The sequence below is a fragment of the Schistocerca americana genome, chromosome 8, assembly GCF_021461395.2.
Source record: "Schistocerca americana isolate TAMUIC-IGC-003095 chromosome 8, iqSchAmer2.1, whole genome shotgun sequence".
In the NCBI taxonomy this organism is placed as follows: domain Eukaryota; kingdom Metazoa; phylum Arthropoda; class Insecta; order Orthoptera; family Acrididae; genus Schistocerca; species Schistocerca americana.
The window spans coordinates 146,858,068-146,877,574 of NC_060126.1; the positions used below are offsets into that span (position 1 = coordinate 146,858,068).

At 41.7% G+C, this 19,507-nt stretch overlaps 1 protein-coding gene across 3 annotated transcripts in view; it reads left to right on the plus strand.

Annotated features, from left to right (window-relative positions):
* The window catches only part of LOC124545084 (protein abnormal spindle), a 170,943-nt gene that overhangs the window by 137,647 nt on the left and 13,789 nt on the right, over positions 1–19,507 (plus strand). For all 3 annotated transcript variants that reach the window (XM_047123892.1, XM_047123893.1, XM_047123894.1), the window contains exons 14-15: positions 790–974; positions 1,086–1,208. In XM_047123892.1, coding sequence (XP_046979848.1) covers positions 790–974; positions 1,086–1,208 — 308 coding nt within the window. The remainder of the gene's footprint in view (positions 1–789; positions 975–1,085; positions 1,209–19,507) is intronic.

Below are 19,507 nucleotides of genomic sequence, written 5' to 3' on the forward strand. Positions count from 1 at the left end.
TTCCTTCCTCACAACTTTACAGTGGTTGAACATGAGAGCAACTATTGCATCATTATATAACAGTATTACAAATCAGACCTAGCTGTAAATATAGGGTTGAATACCACAGAACTGCACTAGGTATGGTCGTAATTAAAAATATATCCCCACACGTTCCAAGTGGTGAACCAACTCCAACTGACGTACTCAAATTGATGTCTGTGTTCCATGCTGGTACCATATTGATATTTCGATATCATGTTTATTACTAACCGACTAATGTGATTAATGGTTCACAGTCCCAGTGGCAGGTGTCCTACCTAACAGCTTTCAGGGGCAAGAAAAATTTGACTTTTCAATGCTTTATATAATTGGTTGAATTTAAAACACCGTCGCAATTTAATCATTAAGAGGCGTAATCTTATGTTAAAAGAAGAGTTTAACTTAGTAAGAGAAGTATTACAGTTGGAAACTATGTTTGCCTTGAGCCAGTATAGCTCACTAAACTTATAGTTCCCACTATATTCATTCAGTATTTGAGAATGAGAGCACATGGTGTTTTCTAATAAACCTTAAACCTAATTTCAAACCTTTAATAAACTTTTTCTCACATACTGCTATATGCTTAATGTCAAGTATTTAACACAGTTACTCATTTGTAAAGTAATCACATGTTTGGAGCTGTTTTATATGTGGGAGTTGAGTTCTTAAAAGAATCGAGGTTTGACTGTTAGTATTCTGTTATATTGATAATTGATGAGTTGAGTGAAACATAAGGAAATGCATTTTTTCTGTTTTATCTTTTTGCAGCTTCTTTGACTGAACTGTCTAGAGAGATATGTAAAGATTTTTCTGCAAGTGAATACCTACCAAAAGTTTTCGGTGAACTTAAACGATCAAATCGTTCATTTGCATATCAGAGACTCTGTTCACTTGGAACACAGTTACTCTTGAATCTGGCAAAATACCCAGAAAACAGGGACAACATTTGGCAGGTAATATTTCTTCATATGGTGTGTATTCGCAAAATTAATGTTCATCTTTTGATAAATAAACTATGTTTCTGCAAATTTTGTGGTTATTTGTAATTCTAAATTTTTATACAGGTTGATGAGGCCCTAGAAATTATGTTTCAACTGATGACGCAGTCTGTGGGAACACAGTTCACAATATTCTCCAATTGCTGCAAAGTACTTTGGTTGCTTGCTGATGATCCTTTGAAAGCACAAGTAGGTATTCACTTCTTAACTTTTCATAATGTCTTCTCCTGGCACCACCGTTTGCTTCGCTTCCCGTTTCTCGTTTCTTGTTGGACTCTTCTGTTAGTGTGGTCATGTTCATGGGCTTAATATGCACTATGTATTGAAGAGCATTATTGTTACGTATTTTTTATTATTGAATCAATTTGTAAAGGGTGTTAATATAGTAACTTACATGTAGAACAATTAAAAATTAAGACAAATTCAGTTTGTACTCAATGTTTTAAAGTAGCATTGTCATCTCACATATTCTCCGAAGAAAAAAGAATAGAATATTTTAACTGTCAAAATAAATCATTAGTAGACTGTAAATTTTGCAAAAATATTCTGTATACATTTGGCATTCGAAGAAATTATTTCATGTGGAGAATGAAGTCTACAAAACAACAATCAGAAAAGTATCTAGTTAGTGTCAGATGCTTGAAAATGACTGATTTTTGGGCATTGCTCTGTTTTGAGCAGGACTACTCACAGGGAAGCTCCATATTAACTAACCTGCTTTGAAGGAATTCTGATTTTTAATGAAAATCTTCGTCATTCTTCCTGAAATTGTCACAAGAACAATGTGAGTTTGCAGAATCAGATTTTCACTCTGCAGCGGAGTGTGTGCTGATATTAAACTTCCTGGCAGAGTAAAACTGTGTGCTGGACCGAGACTCGAACTCGGGACCTTTGCCTTTTGCGGGCAAGGTTCGGAGGAGAGCTTCTGTCAAGTTTGGAAGGTAGGAGACGAGGTACTGGCAGAAGTGATGCTGTGAGGACGGGGCATGAGTCGTGCTTGGGTCGCTTGATTGAGCACTTGACCGCGAAAGGCAAAGGTCCCAAGTTCGAGTCTCGGTCCGGCACACAGTTTTAATCTGCCAGGAAGCTTCAATGTGAGTTTAGTTTGCTTTTAATAAACCTTGTTTTAAAAAGTGGGTCTTTAAGGAATTAACACTAAACAGTCTGCAAATTGAAGCCTACTAGTGCTGAAATTCCTAACATGTTTACACTGACAAGATATTGGCATCACAACATGTCTGAATGCTTGCTGCTGTTCCTTTAATTTTCAATCAGTCAACTGTAAGTTGTTAATAGTTATCACAATCAATTCTTGTCAGTTGGTAGGTTGCAGTTTTTGGTTGATAATTCTGAACTCTCAAGTCACCCATGTTACCAGATAAAACAGCTGCAAGGCCTATCCACTTTTTGGCTTAAAAGATATCTGTTTTAGTACAATTAAGATGGCAAGTTGAGAAAAAAAATTCACATTATTTCTCATTTGGCCACAAATATGTAAATATAAGAAGATAATGAAACAGATAAGAATACAGAGCATGAACTATAGATTTCTGCACGCAGGTGATGTGATTTAATGTCACGGAAAATGTTACGTTTATGGCCAATTGCGCATGAACTGGTAATATTGTGATATTTACCCAAGCGTTGGATTCTGCACTGTAAAAGAGTGGAAATTTTGTGTAGTTACAGCCAGTAAACCTAGAAAGCTTACAATCCAGCAGAAAACGGTAGTTCTTATTGTTGAAGAGAATCATAACATTAAAATCTTGCATGGCAGAGAAATAAGATTTGATGCTGTCATCTTTATGTCGTATGATAAAAAAAAATGAGGCCTTTGACTGCTGAAACTCGTAGTTCTTGTGCATTAAATAGGAAGAACATTCATGCTTCATTGTTTTCTGACTTAGAAACCATCCTTGCAAAATGCAAAAATCATGTGTGTTTGGCCCACCACAGTTTGTACTCGTCGAGACATTTCGCTAGCACCATGAAAAGGGTGTGGTGTCTGTCACTTTTCTCAACTTTATTCACCTTTTTCAAACTTTTTTACTCTTTTTTGGAAACCAATGTTGTTTACTTTTATTTCCAAATTTCTCTATTCATGTTAGTTTAACTTTTTTTACTATGACTTCCAAATTGTAAAAACTCCATTAAGACAATTTTTATTATTCTCTGTGTTAGAAATTGAACTTATGTCTCCCACGAACAGAAATACTATCAGCACAGGACACAGATTAGTACTCTGACACTACACATAACATGTAGCACATATTACTAACAATACAGATTAATGATTTACAGCTCAAAACTCAAGAAATTCGTCCCCACGTCAATTGCCATGGTGATACAAAATTCTCATTTCAAAGAGATACTCTAAACCAATAGGAAATTGGCCATTACTATTACACCGTTATTTACAAATATCATCAAACAAAATTAAATTGAAAATAATCGTGTCAGAAAATAAAACTTACCACAACATAAAAATCATTAGAAATTCCTAAACTAATATATCCTTGTTGCTCAGCTCCTTGAATGAAACTTTCATTAACTTGTATTACTGTTCTCCATAAAAATCATTACATCCTAATGTATACAGCAGCATTGATATTTCATTAATCATTATCTCATCTACGTTATGTGTTAGTTCATTATGAGTCCCACCTGTGGGTTTGGGGATTAGATTAGGCCCGAGGTATTCACGCCTGTTGTAAGAGGCGACTAACAGGAGTCTCACACGTTTCAGTCTTTATGTGTTGTTCCCCTGTAGGGTTTGACCTCCATTTTTCAAAATTTTCCCGAAGAGCGAGCCAATTGGAGAAGGGCACCTTACATGGTGCATCGCGTTCATCATACCTTCAGATCTTTAACCCACTTTCTCGTCGTCGCAATGCAGTCCAACTCATTCTCCATCTCTTGGGCAAGCATACCTTCCGAGGTGCATTTTCCACCATGCACTATGCAGTGTCACTTTTTGCACTGCCAATGACCACAGACTTCTTTGCACCTCATATCCAGCACGGTAGCCAGTCTGTTGCGGTGGGGCCGCCATGTACCCTGTTGGTTGTAGCCCCCTTACAACACGGGGATCGCTCTGCTGATGCCTGCGCTGTTAACTCCCCACGAATGGCGAGGAGTGGATGCCCATCATCTTTGGGCATCGGGACTCCCAGCAATGGCCATCCTGCCAGGTGGCCTTTGCTGTGGCTGGGTGGCAAGTATGGGGAGGGCCCCTGGTCAGTGTGGGTGGCATCAGAGCGGGTGACTTGCAATGAAGCGTACCACGTCATCACTTGCTGGTGATCAAACACCAGCAGTCCCTAAACGTTCCAAGTCTCATTACAATGCAAGAAAGTACGACCCTAAGTCATTCCCCTCCCTGACCACACCATGGGAGGAATGTCAGGCTAAGTATGGCAGTGAACCTTATTCACCCAGGTACCTCGTACATACGAGAACTGATGGGGACTCCTTTGTTTTGATGAAGCCACAGTTTTTTGTAGAGCATTTAGAGGACAAGTTTGGGGAGGTGGAGGCCTTGTCCAAAATGCACTCTGGGTCTGTTTTGATAAAAACAGCATCCTCTGCCCTGTCACGGACTTAACTCGCTTGTAACAAGTTGGGGGATGTTTCTGTTACCATCACGCCACATAAAAGCTTAAATATGGTCCAGGGTATTATCCTCCACAGGGACCTTCTTTTGCAGTCTAATGACGAGCTGTGCGCCAATTTAGAGTGGTGAGGTGTTCATTTCATGCTGCGCGTCCATCGGGGTCCGAGGGATAATCAGGTTGCCACCGGTGCCTTCATCTTGGCCTTCGAGGGTGACAATTTAGCAGAGAAGATCAAGGTGATGGTTTACCGCTGTGATGTCAATCCATATATCCCTCCCCTGATGCGGTGCTTTAAGTGCTGGAAGTTAGGCCATTGTCTTCCCGCTGTATCTCCAGCGTCACATGTCGAGATTGTGGCCGTCCATCATATCCCAATAATCCATGTTCCCCACCTCCCATCTATGTCAACTGCAGAGAGCACCATTCGCCTTGCTCGCCAGACTGTAGGATTTTCCAGAAAGAGAGGAAAATCATTGAATACAAAACCCTGGACCGACTGACCTACATTGAGACTAAGAGAAAATATGAGCACCTACATCCTGTGGCTATGACCTCCTCCTACACCGCTGTTACGAGAACAGTTCTAGCCCCATCAGTTTTGCAAATTCCGATAGGCTCTCAGAGCCAGAAGGTTACACCTGCCCCCTTGATGGTGAGGCGCACTTCCCCCCTGTTGCTCCTGCACCACCTACTTCAGGAGCACTGCCACCCCCCCCCCCCCCCTCCCCGCCACCCCCAACCATCGGGGACACCCACTTCTCAGCCGGAGAGGCGTAAGTCTTCTTTGGCTCCTCTCGCCGGGAAGGGGTATCTTGGGTCACTCCCTTCCCAGGTTTCTGCTAATGGGAAAGATGATGCCCGCCAGTGGCTGAAGTGCCCGAAAGCAGCTGGTCGTAGGGCTTCATGATCATCTTCAGTCCCAGAGACTGAATCAGTGTAGCCCTCCCAGCCAGAGAAACCCAAGGAGCAGCGAGAAAGGTCCAAAAAGAGGACCCCTAAGAGCAAGCGGTTGCACCAACACCACTGCCACCTTCAAGCTCTGCATATGAAGATAAGGAGGAGATTCTGGTGTCCACTGAGGACATAGATCTCGCCGGACCCTCAGACGTAATGGATGTAGACTGCTCAGGCAATAAGTTAGTGGCAGCAGGTGACCCTGAGGCGTAAACTGCCTCATTGAATGTTCCATGCCTTCCCAGTAACACGATGACATCATCCGCCGGTGGAATTGCGGGGGTTTTCTCCACTGCCTGGCTGAGTTGCGACTACTGTTAAGCTTTACACCTGCTTTTTGCATTGCTCTCCAGAAAACCTGGTTCCTGGAAATGTGGACCACTGCCCTCTGCAGCTATAAGGGATATTACAAGAACCGTAGCGACCATAATCGAGTGTCAGGTGGAATCTGCATTAATGTCCTAAACTCGGACTGTAGTGAAACTGTGCGCCTTCAAACCCCTCTTGAAGCTGTGGCTGTCAGAATAAGGACGACATAGGAAATAATTGTCTGCAATGTATATCTTCCTCCAGATGGTGAAGTACCCCTGAATGTATTAGCTGCACTGATGATCAGCTCCCTAAACCTTTCCTACTTTTGGGAGATTTTAACACCCTTAACCCCTTGTGTGGTGGCACCGTGCTTACTGGCCAAGGCAGAGATGTCAAAGCTTTACTGTCTCAGTTCGACCTCTGCCTCTTAAATACTGGGGCTGCCACACATTTCAGTGTGGCTTGTGGTAGTTACTCAGCCATTGATTTATCCATTTGCAGCCCAGCACTTCTCCCATCTATCCACTGGAGAGCACATGACAACCTGTGTGGTAGTGACCACTTCCCTATCTTCCTGTCACTGCCCCGGCGTCAGGCCCACAGACGCCTGTACAGATGGACTTTAAACAAGACAGACTGGGAAACTTTGACATGTGCTGTCACTGCTGACTTTCCTCTCATGGTAACATTGATGTGATGGTTAATCAGGTGATAACAACAATTATTACTACAGCGGAAAACGCGATACCTCGCTCTTTAGGGTGCCCCTGGCGAAAGGTGGTCCTTTGGTGGTCGCCGGAAGTTGCTGAGGCAATTAAGGAGCATCAGCGAGCTCTACAGCGGCATAAACTGCACCCTTCCCTGGAGCATCTCATAGCATTTAAGTGGCTCCGTGCCTGCGTTCACCAGCTTATAAAAAGACGGAAGCAGGAGTGTTGGGAGAGATACGCCTCGACCATTGGGTGCCATACCTACCTTCCCACGTCTGGATGAGGATCGAACATCTTTTTGGGTACCAGAGCTCAACAGGTGTCCTTGGCATTACCATCAATGGCGTGTTACCTACTGGCGCATACACAATTGGCGAGCGCTGTACAGAGTGCTTTGCTCGAGCCTCTGCGTCGGAGAACTGCCCCCCAGCGTTTCGCACCCTCAAACAGTGGATGGAAAGGAAAGTCCTCTCGTTCGCTACACACCACAGTGGACCCTATAGTGCCCAATTTACAGAATGGAATCTCCTCAGTGCCCTTGCACATTGCCCCAACACAGCTCCTGGGCCGGATCGGATCCAGGTCAGATGATTAAACATCTCTCATCTGACTACAAGTGACTTCAGCTGGATCTAGTGCGATGGCATCTTTCCATCGTAATGGTGGGAGAGCACCATCATCCCGGTCTTCAAACCCGGTAAAAACCACCTTGATATGTATAGCTATCGGTCCATCAGCCTCACCAACATTTATTCAGGGTGTATACGACCCGGGACAACCGGGAGGTCCGGGAAAAACCCAGGAATTTTTTCATCCGGAAGAAAACTGGGAAAAACTCGGGATATTTTTAGAATTCCGGGAATTTTTCATTGTTTTATTTTTCAGTTAAATGTTTGTAATTTTGACTGGTAAGAACCGATACTCTAAAAAAGGATATTACTGTATCCCGCTACTGCAGAATATTACTTCAACAATAAAACATAAACGAGAGAAAAAAACGAAAATAACTTAAATTGCAAAGGAAATGCGTCATATACAACAACGACACACAGCGCTCATGCAAGCGTCTACCAATTGAAAATGTGAATGTGCATTAAGTCGCAACTGTTTACATTCGATTTCTTTTAGCATTTACGCGCGCTCTCATGCGCATGTGCAGTTGGGTCACGTTTGAGTAGTTGATTCTTCCGCTTGTGGCTACAGGAATGTGGCTGTTGGCTGTGCAAGCAGTCGCAGCAAGCAGGTAGATGCTACCTGGAAAAGGGGGCGCCAAATTCATATTCTTGAGGAACAAAACTTGTTTCACAAAGCGCCTAGCATCCAGCGCACATTTGTCTATCAATTATTCAGATGATTTTGAAACCCTTCCCTGTTGGTTTTGGAACATTTTTGAATACATTTAAAGTTGATTTCTGAATGAATCATAAGTTGACTTTTGAATGCATGCGTAGTATACGTGATGTCTCTGTCAGGAGAATCCTCGTCGCATCTAGAGATAAACATTATGCAGACAAAAGGGGACGGGGCTTTACTAGCGAAATCCATAGATACAGACTACCAGAATGGAAATAAACGACTGACAGGAATAACAGGTAAGAAAGATTACGTATTATCTTCTCAGTGTATCAAAGAAAATGAAATTTTGACAGAAAATTTTTGGCCAGATCACTACACTAGTAATCACCAGTAGTACAGTCCCTGGCTAGCAGCCGCGTAAGTTCTATTCTGGAAGTAACGCGGAAAACGTGTTGTTCGAACACGTAATAACGCCTAACCGGAAAATAATCGCGGGATAACTCAACCTGTGATTCTGGAAGGGTTAGTGAAGTTAATCACCGAACAAGTTTTGACAGTGGCAGCAATAGCTACAGAATTGATGATGACAAGATTGTTTGTTAGAACGGGGAAGGAGAAGAAACGGGGACATCACACAAATTATGGAAGAATAAGACGATTCCAAATTTATATAAAAATTTCGGAATACTACTTTTCGATCTCATGCTTGAGAAGCTGGTGCGTATGAATGAAATGTGAAACTGTTTCGCTGGCCGAAGTGGCCGTGCGGTTAAAGGCGCTGCAGTCTGGAACCGCAAGACCACTACGGTCGCAGGTTCGAATCCTGCCTTGGGCATGGATGTTTGTGATGTCCTTAGGTTAGTTAGGTTTAACTAGTTCTAAGTTCTAGGGGACTAATGACCTCAGCAGTTGAGTCCCATAGTGCTCAGAGCCATTTGAACCATTTTTTGAAACTATTTCCTAACATAAAGCTTTTTGCTTGTATGTAGTAGGCCTAATAGGCATTTGATATTGGTACTTCGTGGATTATATTCTGTCGTGTTATAAAAATCGCCATTTGTGCCAAAACAGTCTCGTTTATTTGGTGTGTTACAAAATTGCTGTCATATTAGAAAGGCCTATTTTGTTTTATATAGCAGACAGTGACAATATAGACATAATCAGATCGAGAAACCACACAGTCTTGGGTATTATTGTATTAACAGCATTTCCGTATTAGATTACGACATTTCGATTTTTCATATAGCACAATGTTTGACGAACTTTGTTAAGATGATAGATTCTTTCGCAGAAAGGAAAGCACGCCATGTAAAGCTGTAATAAGATTAGAGAGAAAAAATTCTAGGAGCTAAGGTTTGAAGAAATTTGTAATTTCTTGCTTATCTCTTGTCAGTATTGGTTTTATATATCCTATATTTAATTTTGTCACACAAAACAGCAAGTTATTAACTAATAGGCAATAAAAAGTTCAGATTTTCTGAAGAGTTCTTGTTCTCTCGATTACAAATAATCTCATCCGTTATTAATCGTGAGATTTTTTTAAAAAGAGGGGTAGGCTGTCAAACCGGCTGATGGGAGCAGGAGAGGCACCACAGGATATTTCAATTTCCACACTCCTGAATGTAGTTTGGTCGTGCAGTAGAAAAATGCTTTATGAAGAGGCGTGGCACTGCACTTCGACATACTTAGACCAAATAATATGTCTTACATTTCCTCGAATACATATGTTTCACGTTTCAGACTTTTCAGTAAGATGTGCGCTACAAGATGAACATATCTTGAAAATTCGATTTTTTTTTTTTTTAGTATTGACCTGGTTCGCAAATGTAGATCCAGGGCTGATGCACAGAGCAATCTGTTATAGTGGGTAGTCTCCATGTGACCCGTGTTCACATTTAGTGATTTTGCTGTTTCCACTTCGTTTACTCTCACGTCAAATGAAAACAAAATGGATATCTGTGGCCGGGAGCTATCAAGTGAATTAAAACACTTTCACATAATTACGGAAGGCTTAAATATGTCATTAGTTTCAGATTTTATTTTATTTTCATCTTTCTGACAGTCAAGCATTAATCGCCTTGCGGAACAATAAAGTTATTTTTGTCTGTTTGCTAAAGAAATTTGACTTCTGTTAACCTTTTCCGCAGAGGCAGTCAACGTATTTGAAACGAAATGTTTAATTCCGCAGTACTGGCTAGTTTCAACTGTTCGCTGTATTTCAAGTGAACGTTTTCATTTTCTAGCACGTCTTGCATTTTGCCATAATAAAGAACCAAACATGATATAATACAGTACTGGTGCTCCAAGAAAATTTACATCCCGAAAACCACACTGAAAAGCTTAATATCAGGCCGAGGTCTACTTCATTGGGAATATGGACATACGAATGTGCCCTTTAAGTATGCACTTTAAATGTGCACATTTTAATATGGTTCACTAAATTCCGATGCTCTTACAGTATCCTCTGATGTCTTGTTTCTTTTATGACATAATGTATGATGTTTTACACGTACGTACATACGGGCTTCCTACGTCATGATAGTTACCCAAGCGTGGTGTCGCCTGTTATCTGCACTCTCTGGGAACTGCTGAAACGAACCTATTTCTAACAGGTCGCGGGAAGATATTGCGAATAGTGTTTTGAAAAGCGTTACTTTCAAAGTAAATATTCTTTTACGTAAGTTGAACTATGTGCAAGAATGTACCATGAATTTATTAAATCACAGAGCATTAGACACTCATTTAAAAGTCAACTCTTTCATGACGAGCCATTTAGATTTAAAAATCAACTCTTTGATGACGAGCCATTTAGAAGAATTTCGAACCCTGAAGATCAGACATTTATGTCTTTATTAAAAATTTTACTGGCACATTTGTGTGATAATATCTTCAAGTGTAACACGCACAATAAAGATCAACAGTATATGCGAAAGCTTAGCTTCTCTTGCAGCTTGAGACCAATATTATATGTGAAAGCTTTCCTTTTCTTGTAGCAACATTGTGTATATTAATTTAAACTATTAACTTTCCGTGTTTGTGTGTTCGTGCTACTTAACAGTGATGTTGCTGTTGGCTGACTACATCACGTGTCTTATGCTCTTTATACCCGCTGTCATCGGCTGGAGAGATCACGTGACATGAGCTACGAACGGCTTACAAAAGCACATCGAAATCTCTTCAATGATTCGGAAAGTAACATGCGGTGTTGTGGTGGAATTCCAGTGTATATTTTCGTAATATGAAAATACGCAGCGTACATGTTGCTGCACATCAAAGATATTTCCAAAACGTGTCTTTTTCCCTGAGTTATGTTTCCTAAAGTGCTGGGAAATTGTACGCCCATGTATAAAACCATAACCGTTCAAAGGATTGATAAGGGAAAATATACTGTCACCCGGGAGAAAGTGTACTTTTAACCAGGAAATCCGGGAAAAATCCAGGAATTTTTTTTCCTTGTCCACGTATACACCCTGTATAAGTAAGCTGCTGGAACGAATGGTGTGTTGGCGGTTGGGTTGGGTCCTGGAGTCATGTGGCCTACTGGCTCCATGTGAGCCTACAGTGCCTACCATCCTTATTGTCATCCCTATTGTTGTGCCTACTCAGCAACAGTGCTCATCAAAATGCAGTATGCCTGAATAACAATACAGTGCAGATTGTACAATGTTGGTTGACCTTTGTTGCATGTACTGTAGTTGGTTGTGTACTGTAGTGATGCCACATGTCTCATGTTAATTTTAGTGTTGTATGTACAGTGTACTTTACATATGTAACTGTGTGTTTCTTAATGTTTTAATTTATCCATTATAGTGAGTGGCAGGAGTAAGAGAAATTTGTGCCATTGAAAGTGAAACTAGAGGCTTTGAAAAAACTTTACAAAGGAGAAATATTAAAATACTTGCTGCTGAGTATGGGGTTGGTGAAGCGACAGTTGGAGACTGGCATAGAACAGAGACAAAACTGAGAAGTTTTCATCAAACAAGTGTTCTATTTCATCATTTGAATGGAAATCAGTGAAGAAATCAGAATATGAAAGATTGAGTGAAGCTTTGTTAGTTTGGTGTAGTCAACAAAGACGAGAAGAAACTCCAATTTCAGGGCCTAGTATACAAGAAGTACTTTTTAGAAATGAGTTAAAGGAAGGTGAGGACGATCTGCAAGTTCAGGATTGTTGGATAGGTGGAAAAGGGATACGGTGTAAGGCAGCTTGAAATTTGTGGTGGAAAACTTTGTGTGGCTTCTCAAACTGTTACACAATATGGTGAGAAAATAAGAAAAATTATACAAGAAGAAAATGGTACTACTGATCAACTGTATAACTGTAAAGAAGCAAGGCTAAATTATAAAATGCTTCCGTCTAAAACTCTAGCCTCAAAAGAAGAAAAGGCCACTCTGAACTACAAAACTTTAAAGTGAGGTTAACAATTCTTTCCGCAAAGAATGCAAATGGAGAGCATAAACAGAAATTGATAGTAATAGGGAAGTCTGCTAAGCGTAGAAGTTTAAAAAATATCACTGCTTCTGCACTACTTGTTACATGTTTCCACCAAAAATCTGCTTGTATAGAGAAAAAATTTTTTAGAAATAGTTTTTTGAAGATTTTGTTCCAGAGACCAAAAGATACCTAAAGAAAAAGTGCTTACTTTCGAAAGCAATCTTTACACTTGGCAGCACTGGTTCACACACTGATGAGGAAGAATTACAATGTGACAATATTTGCATATTGTACTTACCTCTAACATGGCTAGTTTAATACAGCCTATGGACCAAGATGTTGTACAATACTTAAGAAAAAAATCTACGATAAAAGATACAGTTTACTGGATAGTCGATTCATGGTCTTAAATAAAGGCAGAGACACTAAAATGGTCTTGGAACCAGATTTTATGGAATGAAACGGATACCTCCAGTAGCATTGAAGATGACCTACTGTTGCCAGAACTGATGAAAAAGCTTTCTGGATGTGAAACTGCAAATGCATGTGATGTTTCAGAATGGATGTGATCAACAGTTTGAAGTAACTGATCTTGCAATTGTTGAAATGGTTAGTGAACCCACTGAAGTCAGTGACAATATGGAATTTCCTGAAGAAATTGTATCAGTGATCACTAACACCGAGGGTTTGGCAGCACTTGATGTGGCATTGCATTATATTGAGCATCAAGCAGAAGCTACTTCAACTGACACCATGCTTCTTACAACAGGGTGCGACGTTGCTATTAAAAGAGAGGTTCTATTTTTAAAAAAGGAAGACTACGGACAATTTCTTTAAAATGTAGATTGTATTTTTGCAACTTAGAAATGTGTGCCGATATATGTACATACAACACAGATATGTACTGTATTGTTTTATAGTTACTTTTTAATCATTATTGTGCTCATTTAATATTTATTCATTTTATTTAAGGATATTTCCATATTATCTGAGGTTTTTGTACTTCAAGGTAGCCTCAGCCCCAATTAGCTTGAATTACCAGAGCTCTACTGTATCATCAGTATTCCATGAAAAATCTGTGGGACTAATACATATTAGGGCCAAGTCCATGAGCTCATGATAGTCGAATACTATCTATTGTAAGGTTACAGATGTAGTTAGTCTTTGAGATAATTATCTGTACCTTACACCTAGCATCCTAGTGCTGCAGCACTGCCACCAAGTGAAATCCCAGTGATTGAGAAGATTGGTTTGGCATCAGCTGACATGCGTGGCACAAAAGGCAAGGAGTAGTGGGGTGTTGCGGCTGAATGTCAGATATTATTGGACAATACATGGTCATTTGCTATGAGAAGTTTGATAAATCCGTTAAATGTTGCAGTGTTCATGGACGGAATTGAGAACTCACCATTATTAGAACTGAGTTGTTAACAAAGATCGTTAGGAGGAATGATTACCTCAGAAAAGCAATAACAAGCTGAAATAGGACTGAACATCAGTATGTGTGCATAAAAACATTAAGAACGTGTATTGTGCCTTGTACTAGAGCCAGTAAACATTTGAGTTTTAGGAAGTAAGTGCCTTCTTGCGAAACCTTTTCACTTTTGTTATAGCTAACTGAGTGTGAAGATTTCTAACAGCAAGTGTGGTGATCTTGATAAGGCATTTACTGCTTGGTACACGGTCCCATATTTAGTCTTCAGGTGCATGTTCATTGGGAGTAGGATGTCCACTCTAAGCTGTGTATCATAAACATTGATATGATCGCTGTGGTTATATCAGCACAGCTGGTTTTAGGAAGAAACTTGGCTGTGATAGATATGAATAAGGAGTAGGCATCTTACAGTATATGGCCTAAAAGTCTCTAATCCTGAAAATGTCACTTCTTCAGCATACTTAAGCTAAACTCCTGTTTAAGGAAACATCTCGTTTAAGGGGAAAATTGTATCCCTGGACATTAGCTAAAAAGAGGTTTTACTGTGTAGCTTTTTCTCCTGTTTAGAATAACATCTTAACAATAGTGTGGGGAAAGATATTGTCTGAATTTGTTCTTTGCAGTTTTGAACTCACTCTTCCTTCACTCAGTGACAAGTTCTCAGGGATCAAATTGATCAGCAGTGAGATGTTTTTATACATTTTTGATTACAGAGAACATAAACAAATAAAAAATGCCAATATTCTGAAATAATCTGGCCTTCTTTTCATGGGAAACTTGGATTAATGGCGTAGCGGAGGTGGAATAAGATGCATAATGATGTGTTCTAGTTCTTAGTTTCCTAGTAATAGCAGGAAAAAGATAAGCAGTTTTGACAAAAAGTGAATCAAAACTTTTGCAATGTTGTTCTGCAGAGGAATCGTGAAGATCAGGTATCTAGATCAGCTGACTAATGGGGAAGTACTGAATTAAATTCAGGAGAAAAGAAATGTTGCACAACTGGACTAACACAAGAGATCAGTTGATTGGAAATGCCATGAGGCATCAAGGAATCATCAATGTGGTAATTGAAGGAAAAGGAGGCGAGGGGGGACATTTTGTAGAGGAAGATCAAGGCTTGACTATAATATGCAGGTATAAATAACTGTAAATTCAGTAGTTATGCAGAGTTTGTCATGTAGAGGATAGACTACTGTAGAGAACTCCTTGAAAAGGGGGTAATGAAAGCAGATCACATTTGCAGAATTGTCTGAAAATAATAGTAAAATCAAATAAATAAGTGAAGCTGCATCAGAATATGTGATTATATTGGTATATAGTCTTTTTTATTCATTACCACTGAACAAGAACCAATGCAGATGAGACCTGATACATGTTTTGAACCGCATGTCTGGGATGGTTTTGTAGGAATGTTTCCCCAACCCACCTCAAAAGTTTGAAATAGTAAAACAAGACATGGTGGGCACTGCACTAAGAACAATGTCCACATGCAGTGAAGAAACACATTTGTTCAATGATAGTTCTTCTACGAAACATGAAACTGTCTTGAAATTTACAAATGCTGACAGGAGCCACTTGCTTATGTGATGGCACAAGACAAAGGCACAACACAGGAGAAATAATTACATTGAGTGAAGTCGCAACTTTGTCCCCAGGTATCACCAGCACAACACTGGCAATTTACAAGACGAGATGCAGAATTAATCACATCTGATTGGAGATACAGTGTCAAACATAGTTCTCCCAAGGGGCACACTCCTCCTTTGCAGGTACATGCTCGTCTATTAGGGTGCCCTAGCCTTCACATTGCCTTCCTGTGCTGCAAGCCTATACTTGCAATATCCCTTTCCATCATATAGTCTTTCTGGTGCAGACACTGCTTATACCACATATCAAATTTAGAACCCTTGTCTTCCATTCACTTCTGGTACACTCTACACCTTTTCATTAATAGAGACATGGTCCCAGTTGGTGGGTTCAACCTGCCAACACTTCTCAAAATATTTCAGAAATGTGGATCGTGCAGGAAATTCCTCCAATATGACATCTCTTACGCTCCTCCCAGCTTTCTGCATTGACCTTCAGTAAGCTGGGGTTCCAGCAACATGGACCCCTGCCCTTTGTGGCTACTGGGTACATTTTAAGAATCACAACGAATGTGATACGGTGTTGGATGAAGTTTGCGCATTTGTACGGGACTCTGTATATAACGAACTTGTGCCTGTTAATACAACTTCAATGGCTGTGGGTGTTCAGGTACGGGCATTTGAGGATCGTACTCTATGTAAGATTTACCTCCCTCCAAATTGTGAAGTGTTGCATTGTTCTTTCAGCTCCTCCTACCATTCCTAATTCTCGGGGACTTCAATGCTTATAACCCTTTGTGGGGTGGGACCACGGTTACTGGCTGTGGTAAAAATATCAAAAACTTGATGGCAGATCTTGACCTTTTTGTCTCATGAATACTGGCGCCCCCCACACATTTCAGTGTGGCACATGGAACTTACTCGCTCATTTATCATTCTATTTGCAGTCCTGATCTTCCATCCATCCACTGGAGCTCAATGACGGCCTGTGTGGTAGTGACCATTTCCCGATATTCCTGCCCTCCCTCAGTGTCACTACCCATAGCACCCACCCATATGTTATCTCAATACTTTCAATTCCCCTGTTCTTACTTCCCCATAAATGGAGGTAATTGACCCACTTGTTCAGAGTACAACAGCAACCATTGTCACCAGCCGACTTAGTGATTCCCGGGGTGCACCCATTAAAAGATAGCACCTTGGTAGACCTAAGAAATCGGCGAGCCCATAAGAGATCGCAGGTGGGCTCTCCAATGCCATAAGCAGCATCCATCGATGGTGCACCTCATTGCCTTCAAGTGGCTCTATACTCAGGTCTATCGCGTAATAAAACGACAGAAGCAAGAATGCTGGGAGCAATACATATCAGCCATTGGACCATGTACCTCTATGTTGCATGTTTGGGTGAAACTCGGACCCACTTCTGCTACCAGTCCCCTGCAGGTGTACCTGGTATGTCCTTGAGAGCTCTGGCTTTACTGACTTAGGCATGGTTACCGAACATTTTGCTCTGCATTATGCTGAAGCCTTTGCATCTGAGAACTATCATCCTACCTTCTGTGTCCTCAAATAGCGGTTGAACTGAATGCGCTTATCCTTCACTACAAACCACCTGGAGCCATATAATGCTCCATTCAATGAGTGAGAATTCTTCAGTGCCCTAGACCATCGTTCTGATAACAGCCCTAGGGCCAGACCACTTCCACGACCAAATGTTCAAACACCTATCGGCAGATTGTCAGCATCATCTCCTTACATCTTCAACCATATCTGAGCAAGGGTGAGTTCTCATCTCAGTGGCAAGAAAGCAAGCATCATCATCCCTGTCCTGAAAAACTAGGTGAGCACCACCTGAAGATGGATCGGTATTGCCCAGTTAGTCTCACCGATGTTCTCTGTAAGTTGATTAAAGGCATGGTGAACCAGCAGCTGTGTTGGATCATTGTGTCTCGGGGCCTTTTGGCTCTGTCGCAGGCTGATTTTCGACAAGGCAATTCCACTGTTGACAGATTTGCTTGAAGTCTGCCATCTGGATAGCTTTTGACTTATGTTAACACTTCATAGTTGTCTTCTTTGACCTGCAAAAGGCTTTTGACACCACATGGCGCCACCACATCCTTGTTGCTTTACCCGAGTGGAGTCTCTTGGGCCTCCTTCAGATTTTTGTCCAGAACTCCTTGTCTCACAGTACTTTCCAGGCTCAATTTGGCACTTCCCACAATACCCCCCTCCCCCCAGTAGTCTTGCAGGGCTCTGTATTGAGTGTCCCTCTCTTTTTAGTGGCCATCAACGGTCTAGCAGCAGCTATAGGTTGTTCAGTATCACTCTCCTTATGTGTTGAAGTTTTTGCTTTTACAATTGCTCCTCTAGTGTGGGTGTCACTGAACACCGACTGCAGGCACCATTCAAAAGGCACGGTCATGGGCCCTCACCCATGGTTTTTGGTTTTCAGCGATCAAGGGTCACATCATGTTCTTCTGTTGACGTCATACTGTTCATCTACAACCAGGATTTTACCTTGATGACCAGTTGCTCAATATGGTGGAGACTTTCTGCTTTTTGAGACGGGTCTGCAGTGACTGGAGGATGGGGCTTCCCCATCTTGGCCAACTTAAGCAAAAGTGCTGGCTACACCTTAATACACCTTGCTGCCTCAATAATACTAGCTGGTGTGCAGACTGCACAATCCGTCTGTGGCTTTACAAAGCCCTGACCCTGTCCCAGTCCCATCTTGATTATGGGAGTCTGGCGAATGGTTCAGCATAGCGTCTCTAGAACCAAATACAGCATTGGGGAGTCCGTCTAGCCACAGGTGCCTTTTGCACAAACCTTGTGAAAGCCTAATTGTTGAGGCTGGACCCTTCTACTGTGAAACAGGTGCCAGCAGTGGCTATTCAATTGTTTTATACATGTTCACAGCCCTCTAAGCATCCAAACTACCCTGTCCTTTTTCCTTGTAGGGAGATTGACCTCCAGCAACAGACCAAGAACTGGGGTCACACTTTCAGTTCAGCGTCAGTGTTTCTGCTCTGAAATTCAAACTGTTACCTCTTATCAGGAAGCAATACTGCACATCCCCATGGCATGTACCCCAGCCTCGGATCTGTTTAGATCTATCCTTTGGGTTGAAAGATTCAGTTGACCCCATGGTTTTCTGCTGCTTGTTCCTGGCTGCCCTTGAAGCATTTCCAGGTTTGGAAGTGGTATACACTGATGGCTCCTGCACAAAGCAGTTTTGCATACACACATGCAAGTAGCAGTGAACTACGCTCCCTGCTGAATGGATGCAGTGTCTTCACTGCTGAATTGGTGTCCATCAAACGAGCTCTTAGCCATGCTCCTCCTCACACCGGCAAGATGCTTCTAATCTGCAATAAGTCCCTGAGCAGCCTTCAGGCTATAGACCGGTGCTACCCTCGTCGCCCATTAGTCATGACTATCCAAAATCTTCTTTCTGACCTCCATCAAGCTGGATGGCCATTCATCTTTGTTTGGACCACTGGACACATTGGGATCTCTGGGAATGAACATGGCAACCAGTTGGCAAAGTCGACTCCGAGGATGCCGACCTCAGAAATGGTGGTCCCAGGACTGGACCTTTGCTTGACTCTGCACAACCAGTTATTGGAGGCCTGGAACTCTGAGTGGTCTGCCCTGGACTCCCCAGACAAACTGATGGCAGTAAAAGAGGCCAGGAACATATGGCAGTACTCCCTTCATGCTTATCACAGGGAATTCACCATTGTTTGACAATTTCACTTTGGCCACTCTTGGCTACAGCTTCGTATTGGCCACTCTTGGCTGATCTATAGTGACATTCTCCAACATGAGGACTCACCTTACTGCCAATGTAGTACTGACCTGATATGGTCCCAGATACTGCTAGACTGTCCAAATTTGGCTGCTTTGTGGTGGTATTGTAAACTTCCTGACACACTACCTCTGGTGCTAGTGGATGATGCCAGTGGATGATGTTTCACCCACAAAGGTGGTTTCTACTCATCTCTGTGAGATGGGGCACTTTGGGCTCAATGACTGCCTGAGGGCTTGGAGGGGCACACCTCACCTGCTCTGGCCCAGGGGACCTATGGTGGCCATTGCTCGATGGGCCATCCTGGGCTCCTCATGCTTCCCTTTCTATTCTCT